Below are 13,365 nucleotides of genomic sequence, written 5' to 3'. Positions count from 1 at the left end.
AACATTATTGACATGCCAGAAACATTAATGACATGCCAGAAACATTAATGACATGCCAGAAACATTAATGACATGCCAGAAACATTAATGACATGCCAGAAACATTAATGACATGCCAGAAACATTAATGACATGCCAGAAACATTATTGACATGCCAGAAACATTAATGACATGCCAGAAACATTATTGACATGCCAGAAACATTAATGACATGCCAGAAACATTAATGACATGCCAGAAACATTAATGACATGCCAGAAACATTATTGACATGCCAGAAACATTAATGACATGCCAGAAACATTAATGACATGCCAGAAATATTAATGACATGCCAGAAACATTATTGACATGCCTGAAACATTATTGACATGCCACAAGAATTTCGCTACACCCGCAATAACATCTGCCCAATATGTGCATGTGACCAATACAATTTGATTTTGTTTTGATTTGAGAAACATTTATGACATGCCAGAAACGGGGAAAAGAAGAGGGGGGGGTGAATGCTTCTCAGAAGAGCCCTCATATAAGATAACTGCCACTGAACAGCACACAAACAGTTCACAGAGAGAAAATGCTTTTAGGCAGAGCACAGTACGCCTCAGACAGCTGGTGTGGTTTGGAAACATAACATATATTATGACTTGTTCAAAACAGACCGATAAGAGACCAGCTGTATGAGCACACTGCAGGTGTCATCAGCAGGGGACGTGATGGAATATGGAATGAATGGCAGATATGCAGAGAGTCTATACAAGAACAACAGATTCCAGAACACACTACCTCTCAGTCTGAAGCTGAGGTCTGGTGACACAGGTCATAGATACAGATAGTTTTATATCTATTATACAGGTGTCCTGAAGAGCACAAACATTGTTTTAAATATTACTGTCTCTTTAAGTTGGTGATACTACAGAGTGTGACAGTACTAGTGAGGGAGGTTTTAGACAAATCAGAGCTTTGTCTTCCCTATACTCCCTCCCCTGTGCTGTTTGACCCTAAGCGCACACCATACAATTATATGTACTTCGAAGATAGGCAGAATATGTAACTTCCCACACTGTTTAAGAGCTCTGAAAAAGCCCTTTATGACTTTTATGGGGATATACAGTGAGACGCTCCTTCTCTCCTAGCGTAACCTCGTCCTCTCTCAGTCTATTCTCTTGTCTCTGTTAGCTGCTTCCTCCCCTCACATTGGATTCATCCAGCAGCAGTGTGGGGAGACGGGCCATACCACTGTGAGTGCTGTGTATAGGGGTGTTCGGTGAGATGGGTGCTATAGTTCACTGTGGCGTACAAGAGGTTCCAGCTTGTGAGACAGAGCGGTCAGGACTTTGTCAAACTTCTCATAGCGCTCTGATTGGCTGCCCTCCGACCCCCGACTTCCCCATAGCAACCTCATCTGGAACGCTGTCCGGAAGATCTCCAGAACCTCCTCCCTCTCCTGGAAGCCTGGTGGAGGAGGAGGAGAGAGAGGAGAGGACAGGAGGAGGAGAGGAGGAGAGGAGAGAAGGAAGAGAGGAGGAGAGGGGGAGGACAGGAGGAGGAGAGGAGGAGAGGAGGAGGAGAGGAGAGGACAGGAGGAAGAGAGGAGGAGAGGAGAGGACAGGAGGAGGAGAGGACGAAGAGAGGAGGAGAGGATGAAGAGAGGAGAGGAGGAGGAGAGGAGAGGGGGAGAGGAGGAGGAGAGGAGAGGACAGGAGGAAGAGAGGAGGAGAGGAGAGGACAGGAGGAGGAGAGGACGAAGAGAGGAGGAGAGGATGAAGAGAGGAGAGGAGGAGGAGAGGAGAGGGGAAGAGGAGGAGGAGAGGAGAGGAGGAGGAGAGGACAGGAGGAAGAGAGGAGGAGAGGAGGAGGAGAGGACAGGAGGAAGAGAGGAGGAGACGAGGAGGAGAGGAGAGGACAGGAGGAAGAGAGGAGGAGAGGAGAGGAGGAGAGGGGGAGGAGAGGAGGAGGAGAGGAGGAGGAGAGGAGAGGAGGAGAGGAGAGGAGGAGAGGAGGAGGAAAGGAGGAGAGGAGGAGGAGAGGAGGAGGAGAGTAGGAGAGGAGGAGGAGAGGAGGAGAGTAGAGGACAGGAGGAGATGAGGAGGAGAGGAGGAGAGGAGAGGAGGAGAGGAGAGGGAGAGGATAGGAGGAGGAGAGGGGGAGAGGAGAAGGGGAGGAGAGGAGAGGGGGAGAGGAGAAGGGGAGGAGAGTAGAGGGGGAGACAACAGAACATAAGGGAGAGGAAGAGAAAAAAAGAGGAGAGAGGGATTGATCAATATTACAGACATTGTGGAAAACAAAGTCTAGTTAAGATAGTTATTGACATCCTGCTCAATACACTCATCGCCAGGGACTGGAATCAATCAGAACCAATAGTGATAAATGTCAACATACCGGAACCATCACCAGCACACTACCACAGATAGCACAACAACCAACACCTCAATCATTATTTCAGATCAATATCAATGAACCATTATAAACATCATACTGACCACACACACCGTCAGATATTAGGATGCGTCAGCATCAAGGAGCAACATAACAACTTCAACATGTACAGAAACACTACAGTTATTACTCAAATAAATCAATGCACAACATCCACTAATCAGACAAGCCCTTGGTGGTTAATCCATAACAATATGGCTGACTCGGCACACGATACTATAATACTACTCTATACTCTATGGAATGGTTTCCCGGACCTGGATTAAAGCTATAACTAGACTAAAAAGCACTTCCAATAATGACTGAATGAGTCTGTGATTATCGACTGATGAATGAGATTCTCTGAGTGTCTGACAGTGATTTAAGTACGGGAAACCGGGCCTCATGTGTGTGCAAGTCAAACAAATACACAGAGCACACACAGCGAGGAACACACACACGCTCCCCCAGGCCTTACCCTGTAGTTTGGTCTCGGCGTTGGTGCGGTACAGCCCCCCATGGTGAGCGATGGTCCGGGCAGCCTCCAGGTGTGACATCACCACGTCAACCCCCGCCTCCACTTTCTCCCAGGATTCTATCCCCGCCCCTGGCCCTTCCCCCACGGCCACACTCCTCTCCAGCAGAGACAGCAGAGGAACCACATGAGGGAAGGAGGTGTTGGACAACACAGTGCTCTCTGGAACACATAGAGAGAGAGACACACTGACACAGAGAGAGAAACACACATACCAGTGTTCTGTGCAAATCAAACACACAACGCACACAGAAACACACACAGAAACACACACAGCCTCCAGCTCCATACCTTTGCCATCGTTCATGTTCTTCATGAATGGCTTGAGCTTCTTCTCATAGAGGATGGCTCCCTCTGTGTGTCTCTGACGTAAAGTCATCCACGTCTGCTCCAGACGAGAGATCTGAGAGAGAGAGACGGAGAGAGAGAGACACAGAGAGACGAAAGAGAAGAGAAGAGAGGAGAGAGAGAGACAGAGAGACGAAAGAGAAGAGAGGAGGAGAGAGACAGAGAGACGAAAGAGAAGAGAAGAGAGGAGAGGAGAGACAGAGAGACGAAAGAGAAGAGAAGAGAGGAGAGAGATGAAAGAGAAGAGAGGAGGACAGAGAGAGACAGAGAGACGAAAGAGAAGAGAGGAGGAGAGAGACAGAGAGACGAAAGAGAAGAGGAGGAGAGAGACAGAGAGACGAAAGAGAAGAGAAGAGAGGAGAGGAGAGACAGAGAGATGAAAGAGAAGAGAAGAGAAGAGAAGAGAAGAGAGGAGAGGAGAGAGATAGAGAGACGAAAGAGAAGAGAAGAGAAGAGAGGAGAGAGATAGAGAGACGAAAGAGAAGAGAAAGAGAGATATAACAGCATGCGACAATATATCATATAGATAATGATGTACCTCTACCGATATTTGGTGTTGTATGTGTGTGTATTACTGTGTGTGTATTACTGTGTGTGTATTACTGTATGTGTGAGTGTGTGTGTGTGTGTGTGTGTGTGTGTGTGTGTGTGTGTGTGTGTGTGTGTGTGTGTGTGTGTGTGTGTGTGTGTGTGTGTGTGTGTGTGTGTGTGTGTGTGTGTGTGTGTGTGTGTGTGTGTGTGTGTGTGTGTGTGTGTGTGTGTGTGTGTACTGTACATGGTTGGTCCATACCTGTGGTAGCTCCAGTGCTCTCATCACAGCAGCGAAGCCAAACATGTTCCCCAGGTTGTTCTTGAGTTCAGCAGCCAGCTGGATGGTTTTATGGAGCAGAGCAGCCCTCTCCTCTTTACTGCCTGTACAGCCCAGCAGGTCCACAGCTGTCATTATAGACATAGTATAGAACCTGAGGAGAAGGGGAGGAGGAGGAGGGGAGAGGGATGAGACAAGGAAGAATAGGATGAGAACAGCATCAACCACAACCCTACTCCTAACCCTAGCTTCATGTCGACATTCCGGTTCAACCCTAACCCTAGCCTCAACCACAAGCGTAACCCTTACCACCCGAACCCTTACCGCTCCAGTAGGTCCAGTCTCAGCTGGTGTCCGTGAGGAAGAGTCAACAACTCCAGTCCTGAGCCCACTCCCATCATCCTCTGCATCTCCTCGGTAACACCCAGTATCCTAGCAACCTTCACACAGACAGAGGGAGGGAGCACAACACAGGGGGAGGGAGGAAGGAGGGAGAGGGCAAATGGAGAGAGAGGGAGGAAATGGAGAGAGAGGAGAGGGAGGAAATTAAGAGAGAGGTGGAGAGAGGAGAAGGAGGAAATGTAGAGAGAGGTGGAGAGAGGAGAGGGGGACGGAGGATATGTAGAGAGAAAGAGAGTAGAGGGAGGAAATGAAGAGAGAGGAGAGGAGAAGGAGGCAGAAAATGGAGAGAGAAAAGAGGGAGGAAATGGAGAGAGAGAGGTGGAGAGAGGAGAGGGGGAGGGAGGACATGTAGAGAGAAGAGAGGGGGAGGGAGAGATTGAAATGTAGAGAGAGCAGAGGGGGAAATGAGGAGAGAAAGGGGGGAGGGAGGGAGGAAATGGAGAGAGAAGAGAGGGAGGGAGGAAATTGAGAGAGAAGAGGGGGAGGGAGGAAATGGAGAGAGGAGAGGGGGAGGGAGAAAATGTAGAGAGAGGAGAGGGGGAGGGAGGAAATGTAGAGAAGAGAGAAGAGAGAGAGAGGAGAGAAGAGGGAGGAAATGGAGAGAGGAGAGAAGAGAGAGAGAGGAGAGAAGAGGGAGGAAATGTAGAGAGGAGAGAAGAGGGAGAGAGGAAATGTAGAGAGGAGAGAAGAGGGAGAGAGGACATGTAGAGAGGAGAGAAGAGGGAGAGAGGACATGTAGACAGGAGAGAAGAGGGAGAGAGGAAAGGGTTTATTGTCATTTGTAATTTAATGTATTCATGGTCACTGAGACTGGTGGTTAATTGTCTCTTAATTCAAATGTTACCAAATAATGAGTAGAGTAAATAGTGGGCGGTTTACCATATTTTATGATATACCGGTATTGATGCAGGGAAACCAATGCGTGGTTTGTTAAATGTGATACGCCATGTGTAATGTCAATTTTTATAGTTTACTTCGCTACTTGAGTCATCTCTCTCAGCTCTCTCTCTCCGTGCCACTTTCCACACAGACATAGCTATGCTTCCTGTCACTCAAGGAGCGCATGCTGTTCCTTAACCACGAGACACTTGCGTTCAGTCTGCATGGTCAATGCAGCACATACAACAATGTTGATGACAACGATGCTGTTTCCACTTTGCTTCTTAATATAAATCCACTAGCGTTCTATAATGACACTATTAGCTTGTGTTTCTTACATCAGCAAACAGCTAGTTTGTCTTTTCTTAGCAAGTTGTCCTAAATCTTGTGATACGCTAATTGTTAGCCGCTAATGCTAATAGCTAGCTAGCTAATGCATGTACTGAGTAAGAGCAAACGTAGCTAGCTAATACAGCCTGATAACACCAGTGACGGTGTAGACCTAAATCAGCATGTTGTTTGTGCAACAGTATCCTGTCCGGGTTGGCGCCTCCCCCCCCTTGGGTTGTGCCGTGGGGGAGATCTTTGTGGGCTATACTCAGCCTTGTCTCAGGATGGTAAGTTGGTGGTTGAAGATATCCCTCTAGTGGTGTGGGGGCTGTGCTTTGGCAAAGTGGGTGGGGTTATATCCTGCCTGTTTGGCCCTGTCCGGGGGTATCGTCGGACGGCGCCACAGTGTCTCCCGACCCCTCCTGTCTCAGCCTCCAGTATTTATGCTGCAGTAGTTTATGTGTCGGGGGCTAGGGTCAGTCTGTTATATCTGGAGTATTTCTCCTGTCTTATCCGGTGTCCTGTGTGAATTTAAGTATGCTCTCTCTAATTCGCTCTCTTTTTCTTTATTTTTCCCTCTTTCTTTCTCTCGGAGGACCTGAGCACTAGGACCATGTCTCAGGACTACCTGGCCTGATGACTCCTTGCTGTCCCCAGTCCACCTGCTGCTGCTCCAGTTTCAACTGTTCTGTCTGCGGCTATGGAACCCTGACCTGTTCACCGGACGTGCTACCTGTCCCAGACCTGCTGTTTTCAACTCTCTAGAAACAGCAGGAGTGGTAGAGATGCTCTGAATGATCGGCTATGAAAAGCCAACTGACATTTACTCCTGAGGTGCTGACCTGTTGCACCCTTGACAACCACTGTGATTATTATTATTTGACCCTGCTGGTCATCTATGAACATTTGAACATGCATGCTTTTCAACCGTTCGCTGCCTGCACCCGCACGCCCGACTAGCATCACCACCCTGGACGGTTCCGACCTAGAATATGTGGACATCTATAAGTACCTAGGTGTCTGGCTAGACTGCAAACTCTCCTTCCAGACTCATATCAAACATCTCCAATCCAAAATCAAATCAAGAATCGGCTTTCTATTCCGCAACAAAGCCTCCTTCACTCACGCCGCCAAACTTACCCTAGTAAAACTGACTATCCTACCGATCCTCGACTTCGGCGATGTCATCTACAAAATAGCTTCCAATACTCTACTCAGCAAACTGGATGCAGTTTATCACAGTGCCATTCGTTTTGTTACTAAAGCACCTTATACGACCCACCACTGCGACCTGTATGCCCTAGTCGGCTGGCCCTCGCTACATGTTCGTCGTCAGACCCACTGGCTCCAGGTCATCTACAAGGCTATGCTAGGTAAAGTGGCGCCTTATCTCAGTTCACTGGTCACGATGGCTACACCCACCCGCAGCACGCGCTCCAGCAGGTGTATCTCACTGATCATCCCTAAAGCCAAAACCTCATTTGGACGCCTTTCCTTCCAGTTCTCTGCTGCCTGCGACTGGAACGAATTGCAAAAATCTCTGAAGTTGGAGACTTTTATCTCCCTCAACAACTTTAAAAATCTGCTATCCGAGCAGCTAACCGATCGCTGCAGCTGTACATAGTCCATCTGTAAACTACCCACCCAATTTACCTACCTCACCCCCCATACTGCTTTTATTTATTTACTTTTCTGCTCTTTTGCACACCAGTATCTCTTCTTGCACATGATCATCTGATGATTTATCACTCCAGTGTTAATCTGCTAAATTGTAATTATTCGATTTATTGCCTACCTCATGCCTTTTGCACACATTGTATATAGATTCTCTTTTTTTTCTACCATGTTATTGACTTGTTTATTGTTTACTCCATGTGTAACTCTGTGTTGTCTGTTCACACTGCTATGCTTTATCTTGGCCAGGTCGCAGTTGCAAATGAGAACTTGTTCTCAACTAGCCTACCTGGTTAAATAAAGGTGAAATAAAAAATAAATAAAAAAACATCTTGGCCATGTTCTGTTATAATCTCCACCTGGCACAGAAGAGGACTGGCCACCCCTCATAGCCTGGTTCCTCTCTAGGTTTCTTCCTAGGTTCTGGCCTTTCTAGGGAGTTTTTCCTAGCCACCGTGCTTCTACACCTGCATTGCTTGCTGTTTGGGTTTTAGGCTGGGTTTCTGTACAGCACTTTGTGACATCAGCTGATGTAAGAAGGGCTTTATAAATACATTTGATTGAAATTGATTGATCTTCTAAATCAAAGAGGAATATGCAAAGCAAGAGTATGTTAGCTACATGAAGTAGTTAAGAGAAAACATGCAATGTAGCCAAAGCTTATAGAGTCCCCTAGGAAACACTTATCAACACTTTAGTTCCTACCCTGTCACAATAACTCCTCCCTGGCATTTTAATTTGTTGTCATCTCAAACAACACTGTATTCAAAGTGCCCACTATTTCATTCTAACTATAGAATTAGAATAGTCATTCTATTTCCATGATTCCAACAGTTTTTCTCTAATTCGCAAGTAAAAACGCAATTGCAACATTTGGTTAAAGATAAGTCCTAGATTATTTGCCCATATCGTGCAGCCCTACGGGGCAGTGTGGAACTTATCTCAATTGAGCAGTGGTGTAAAGTAATTAAGTAAAAATACTTTAAAGTACTACTTTAGTCATTTTTTGGGGTATCTGTATTTGTTAAAGTAATTTAAATGTTGAAAGATAATGATGAAATAATTCCCATTCTGAAACCTTATAACTGTATGAAATTGATTAGAATCATACATTTATTATCTGATGGGTTTGTTTAGGTTTAGTCAGTAAAAGTATAATTAATGAGGTGTGTAGTTTTAGTCAGAATTAGGGTAAAACAATATAAACTGTACAATATTTCTCTAAAGTGTCTTAAACACAGACTGTCTGAGCAAGATTCGGTGCCGACCTTGGCTAGGGGCCACAGAGAGATTGGGGACAGGGAGTGATTCTCACGGTCCCTAATCTTTGTCGGCTGGGTAGCAGGACAGTACGTGCGTAGGATACCTACTGTTTGTGTGCAAATGTATGTGCGTATGAATTCTGTTTGTGTGTCACGAATCCCGCTTCCTGAGTCTGTTTTTGCCTGTGTTCTGTCCTGGAGTGTTTTTTCCGGTGTCCTGGAACGCACCCTGTCTGGTTGCCGGGCGACGTAGCTAGTTGGAGGATCTCTGAGTACCCGCACCTGTATCCCATCAGCTATCTGCACACCTGGTCCTGATCATCACCCCTCCACTTCATAAGCGCTGACCTGACATCCATTATCTGCCGGATCGTTAGCCATGAACAGTATGTTGTGCCAGCGTATCAGCCTCCAGTTTGATAGAGTTTGTTTTGTTGTTTTGTACGTCTTGCTTGCCTTGAACTTACCTCCGTTTTTTCTGTCTACAGTCATTCACCCGGAACACTCATCCCATCCCTACCTGGTCGTCGGTGACTTCAGTTACTTCCTTGGATCTGCTTACTCAATTCCATCAACTCACCTCCGCTGCCCGCTCCGCTACTTGGATTTTTCTATCACTACATTTAAACTTGTAAATAAATACTCACCTTCGTCTAACTCTCCTTGTCCTGGTCTGCTTCTGGGTTCTACTTTAGAGAACCGTGACAGTATGTGCGTAAGGAGCTAGTATAAAATGAATGGTTTTGTACAACTAACCAGTGCTCTCGTGAATAAACCTTATTGACTATTTTAGCTGGGCCTCCGTCTGTTTCATTTCAATCAGTATCTTACAAATCCTGATTAGCAGACTGAGTAGTTTAATTGGATTGGTTTATGAACATCGAGGACATAATTCTCATTACAGTACTTTACTTTACTATTTTTATTTTTGACAACTTTTACTTTTACTTCACTACATTCCTAAAGAAAATACTGTACTTTTTACTCCATACATTTTCCCTGACACCTAAAAGTACTTGTTACATTTTGAATGCTTAGCAGGACAGGAAAATGGTCCAATTCACGCACTTGTCAAGAGAACATCCCTGGTCATCTACTGCCTCTGATCTGGAGGACACACTAAACACAAATGCTTTGTTTGTAAATTATGTCTGAGTGTAGGAGTGTACCCCTGGCTATCAGTAAATTAAAAAAACAAGAAAATGGTGCCATCTGGTTTGCTTAATACAAGGAATTTTTAATTATTTATACTTTTAGTTTTGATACTTAAGTACATTTGATCAATTAAATGTACTTTTGATACTTAAGTATATTTAAAACCAAATACTTTTAGACTTTTACTCAAGTAATATTTTACTGGTTGACTTTCACTTTTACTTTAGTAATTTTCTATTAACGTATCTTTACTTTAACTCAAGTATGACAATCGGCTACTTTTTCCACTACTACAATTGAGTGCAGGAAATGCAGAAATGATAAAAGTGCTGAAATTATTTTTGGTTGAAGTTGAATTGAACAGTATAAAACAATCAGAATGGAGAAAGACTCACTGAAATCACTTAGAATATATGTGTTGCCACCCTAGGATCACTCACTACTCATAAAGCACCCTAGGATCACTCACTACTCATAAAGCACCCTAGGATCACTCACTACTCATAAAGCATCCTAGGATCACTCACTACTCATAAAGCATCCTAGGATCACTCACTACTCATAAAGCACCCTGGGATCACTCACTACTCATAAAGCACCCTGGGATCACTCACTACTCATAAAGCACCCTGGTATCACTCACTACTCATAAAGCACCCTAGGATCACTCACTACTCATAAAGCACCCTAGGATCACTCACTACTCATAAAGCACCCTAGGATCACTCACTACTCATAAAGCACCCTAGGATCACTCACTACTCATAAAGCACCCTAGGATCACTCACTACTCATAAGCACCCTGGGATCACTCACTACTCATAAAGCACCCTAGGATCACTCACTACTCATAAAGCACCCTAGGATCACTCACTACTCATAAAGCACCCTAGGATCACTCACTACTCATAAAGCACCCTAGTATCACTCACTACTCATAAAGCACCCTAGGATCACTCACTACTCATAAAGCACCCTAGGATCACTCACTACTCATAAAGCATCCTAAGATCACTCACTACTCATAAAGCATCCTAGGATCACTCACTACTCATAAAGAAAATGTAGAACTTTTATTATCCAAAAACTAACAACACTGTCAAATACCGTCATGCCGTTCAATTTAAAAAAAATCCTGTGATGTAATATTTTGGCAATATCGCCCAGCCCTAGGATAGCATAGTCATCCCTGTATTAACCTCTCTGCTCTCTGCTGCTCCACTGTCAACAGGAGTTCATTGAGCAACACTCATTAGGAATTTGTTCTTAAACTGACTTGCCTAGTTAAATAAAAGTAAAATAATAAAAAAGATATAAAAAAATTGACATTAGTGACATCACCGAGTTACATACACAAGACCAAGGAACATACCGTTAGCCTGCTTCTGTTTCAGATATGCGCTCTAGCTTTAATAAAGAGTGGATGGTATATGCGTATTGTGTGTATGTGTTTCTGTCTGTGTGTTTGTGCCCGTGTCTCTCTGTGTGTCCTGTATGTGTGCGGTGTCCATACCGTGCAGTCAGCCATGGTGATGTGTCTAGCAGCCGTCCTAACATCCACCTCCGCCAGAAGCTCTTTAACCCTCTTCAGAATGCTCATCTCTAAGGGCTTGTTCTCCTGGGGCATCAGGTGCGAGACGTACATCCCTGGTCTGAAGGAGGAGGCTGTCTCCACCAGGGGGGCGATGAACGCCTCTTCTCCAGCTCCATCCTCCCTCCCTGGGGCAGGCCCTCGGCCCTCCTCCACACGCAGCCTCTCCACGTAGCTCTTAGTGGGAGGTGTGGGGGGCATGCCGGCGGCACAGTGAGCCTTAGGACAGAGGGCCGGGGTGGGCCGTAAGTTGCAGTAGCTGCTCCCCGTCTCGGAGCCATCTGCTGGGGTTTCGTAGGAGCAGTGGGCCAGGGTGGAGTGGGAGCTGGCTGCTAGCACGTCGGGTAGGTTGTTGTTGGAGCCAGGGCTGAGCTGGGGGTCGCTGGAGTGTCTCAGGACTGGCGAGGGGGGCACCACAGCCAGAACTCTAACCCCTGACTGGGTTCTGTGTCTGTGGACTGGACAGCGAAGCACAGGGTTACACATGTAAATTCCAGACCTGGGTTCACAAATAGTATTGATTTTCTTACAAATACACTGAGTGTACAAAACATTAAGAACACCTGGACCAGGTGAACCCAGGTGAAAGCTATGATCCCTTATTGATCCTCAATATTAGGAAGTGGTTCTTAATGTTTTGTACACTCAATGTACTTCAGCTGCGCTTGATTGATTGAGTGTGCATGGTGCAATTGGCCCAATGGACGATTCCAAAAGTGCAAACCCCCAAAAGTTCCCATCTGGCTCTCCAGAAAGGCTCAATCAAAAGGACCACCAAACCCACACAGTATGCAATAATCTCAATGAATTATCTATAATCTCAATAACCTCTTAATAATTCAATAATCTCCATAGAAAGGACTCACTGTGGCTGTAGGCTGGGGAGAGAGGTGTCTCCCCTAAAGGAGGACGGCGATACTCCTGGATGAGGTCCATACTCAGAGCACAGTTCCTCATGGCGTCTTTGTGGTTGTGAATAGTAGAGGAGCTGCAAACACCAACAAACACACTCATTTTCCATCTGTTTTTAATACGGCTGTGGGTCCTTGGTCTGAACCATACGTCTGAATCGAGCAAGTTTCCCAAAGCTTCAAATCAAGTCATCTCATAAATGAAGTGCCAGTTATACATTTTACCCGATTGGTCTACTGAGAAGAGGTGAACATTTTACCCGATTGGTCTACTGAGAAGAGGTGAACATTTTACCCAATTGGTCTACTGAGAAGAGGTGAAACACAGGTCAACCTTAGCCTGGTCCCAGATCTGTTTGTGATGCATAACCAACTCTTATGGTTACTGTCTGTTTGGCAAGACAATAACCATATCAGTTACAAGACAGCACAAAGAGATGACAAGACAACACAAAGAGATGACAAGACAATACAAAGAGATGACAAGACAACACAAAGAGATGACAAGACAACACAAAGAGATGACAAGACAACACAAAGAGATGACAAGACAATACAAAGAGATGACAAGACAACACAAAGAGATGACAAGACAACACAAAGAGATGACAAGACAACACAAAGAGATGACAAGACAACACAAAGAGATGACAAAACAGCACAAAGAGATGACAAGATAACACAAAGAGATGACAGACAACACAAAGTGATGACAAGACAACACAAAGAGATGACAAGACAACACAAAGAGATGACAAGACAGCACAAAGAGTTGACAAGACAGCAGAAAGAGATGACAAGACAGCACAAAGAGATGACAAGACAGCACAAAGAGATGACAAGACAACACAAAGAGATGACAAGACAAAGAGATGACAAGACAACACAAAGAGATGACAAGACAACACAAAGATGACAAGACAGCACAAAGAGATGACAAGACAACACAAAGAGATGACAAGACAACACAAAGAGATGACAAGACAACACAAAGAGATGACAAGACAGCACAAAGAGTTGACAAGACAACACAAAGAGTTGACAAGACAAC

The 13,365-nt window shown here is 45.2% G+C and overlaps 1 protein-coding gene across 4 annotated transcripts in view; it reads right to left on the bottom strand.

Annotated features, from left to right (window-relative positions):
• Positions 1–453: 453 nt before the first annotated feature.
• The window catches only part of LOC139538172 (SH2 domain-containing protein 3C-like), a 142,684-nt gene continuing 129,772 nt past the window's right edge, over positions 454–13,365 (bottom strand). For all 4 annotated transcript variants that reach the window (XM_071340048.1, XM_071340061.1, XM_071340052.1 and 1 more), the window contains 7 exons: positions 12,270–12,391; positions 11,326–11,861; positions 4,435–4,550; positions 4,093–4,264; positions 3,246–3,357; positions 2,898–3,116; positions 454–1,456 (listed from right to left, as the gene is read on the bottom strand). In XM_071340048.1, coding sequence (XP_071196149.1) covers positions 1,281–1,456; positions 2,898–3,116; positions 3,246–3,357; positions 4,093–4,264; positions 4,435–4,550; positions 11,326–11,861; positions 12,270–12,391 — 1,453 coding nt within the window. In that variant the 3' untranslated portion in view covers positions 454–1,280. The remainder of the gene's footprint in view (positions 1,457–2,897; positions 3,117–3,245; positions 3,358–4,092; positions 4,265–4,434; positions 4,551–11,325; positions 11,862–12,269; positions 12,392–13,365) is intronic.

Source organism: Salvelinus alpinus, chromosome 1 (assembly GCF_045679555.1).
Source record: "Salvelinus alpinus chromosome 1, SLU_Salpinus.1, whole genome shotgun sequence".
NCBI classification, from domain to species: Eukaryota; Metazoa; Chordata; class Actinopteri; order Salmoniformes; family Salmonidae; genus Salvelinus; species Salvelinus alpinus.
The sequence above is the reverse complement of the archived record's forward strand: the minus strand, read 5'-3'. Positions and strand labels throughout refer to the sequence as shown.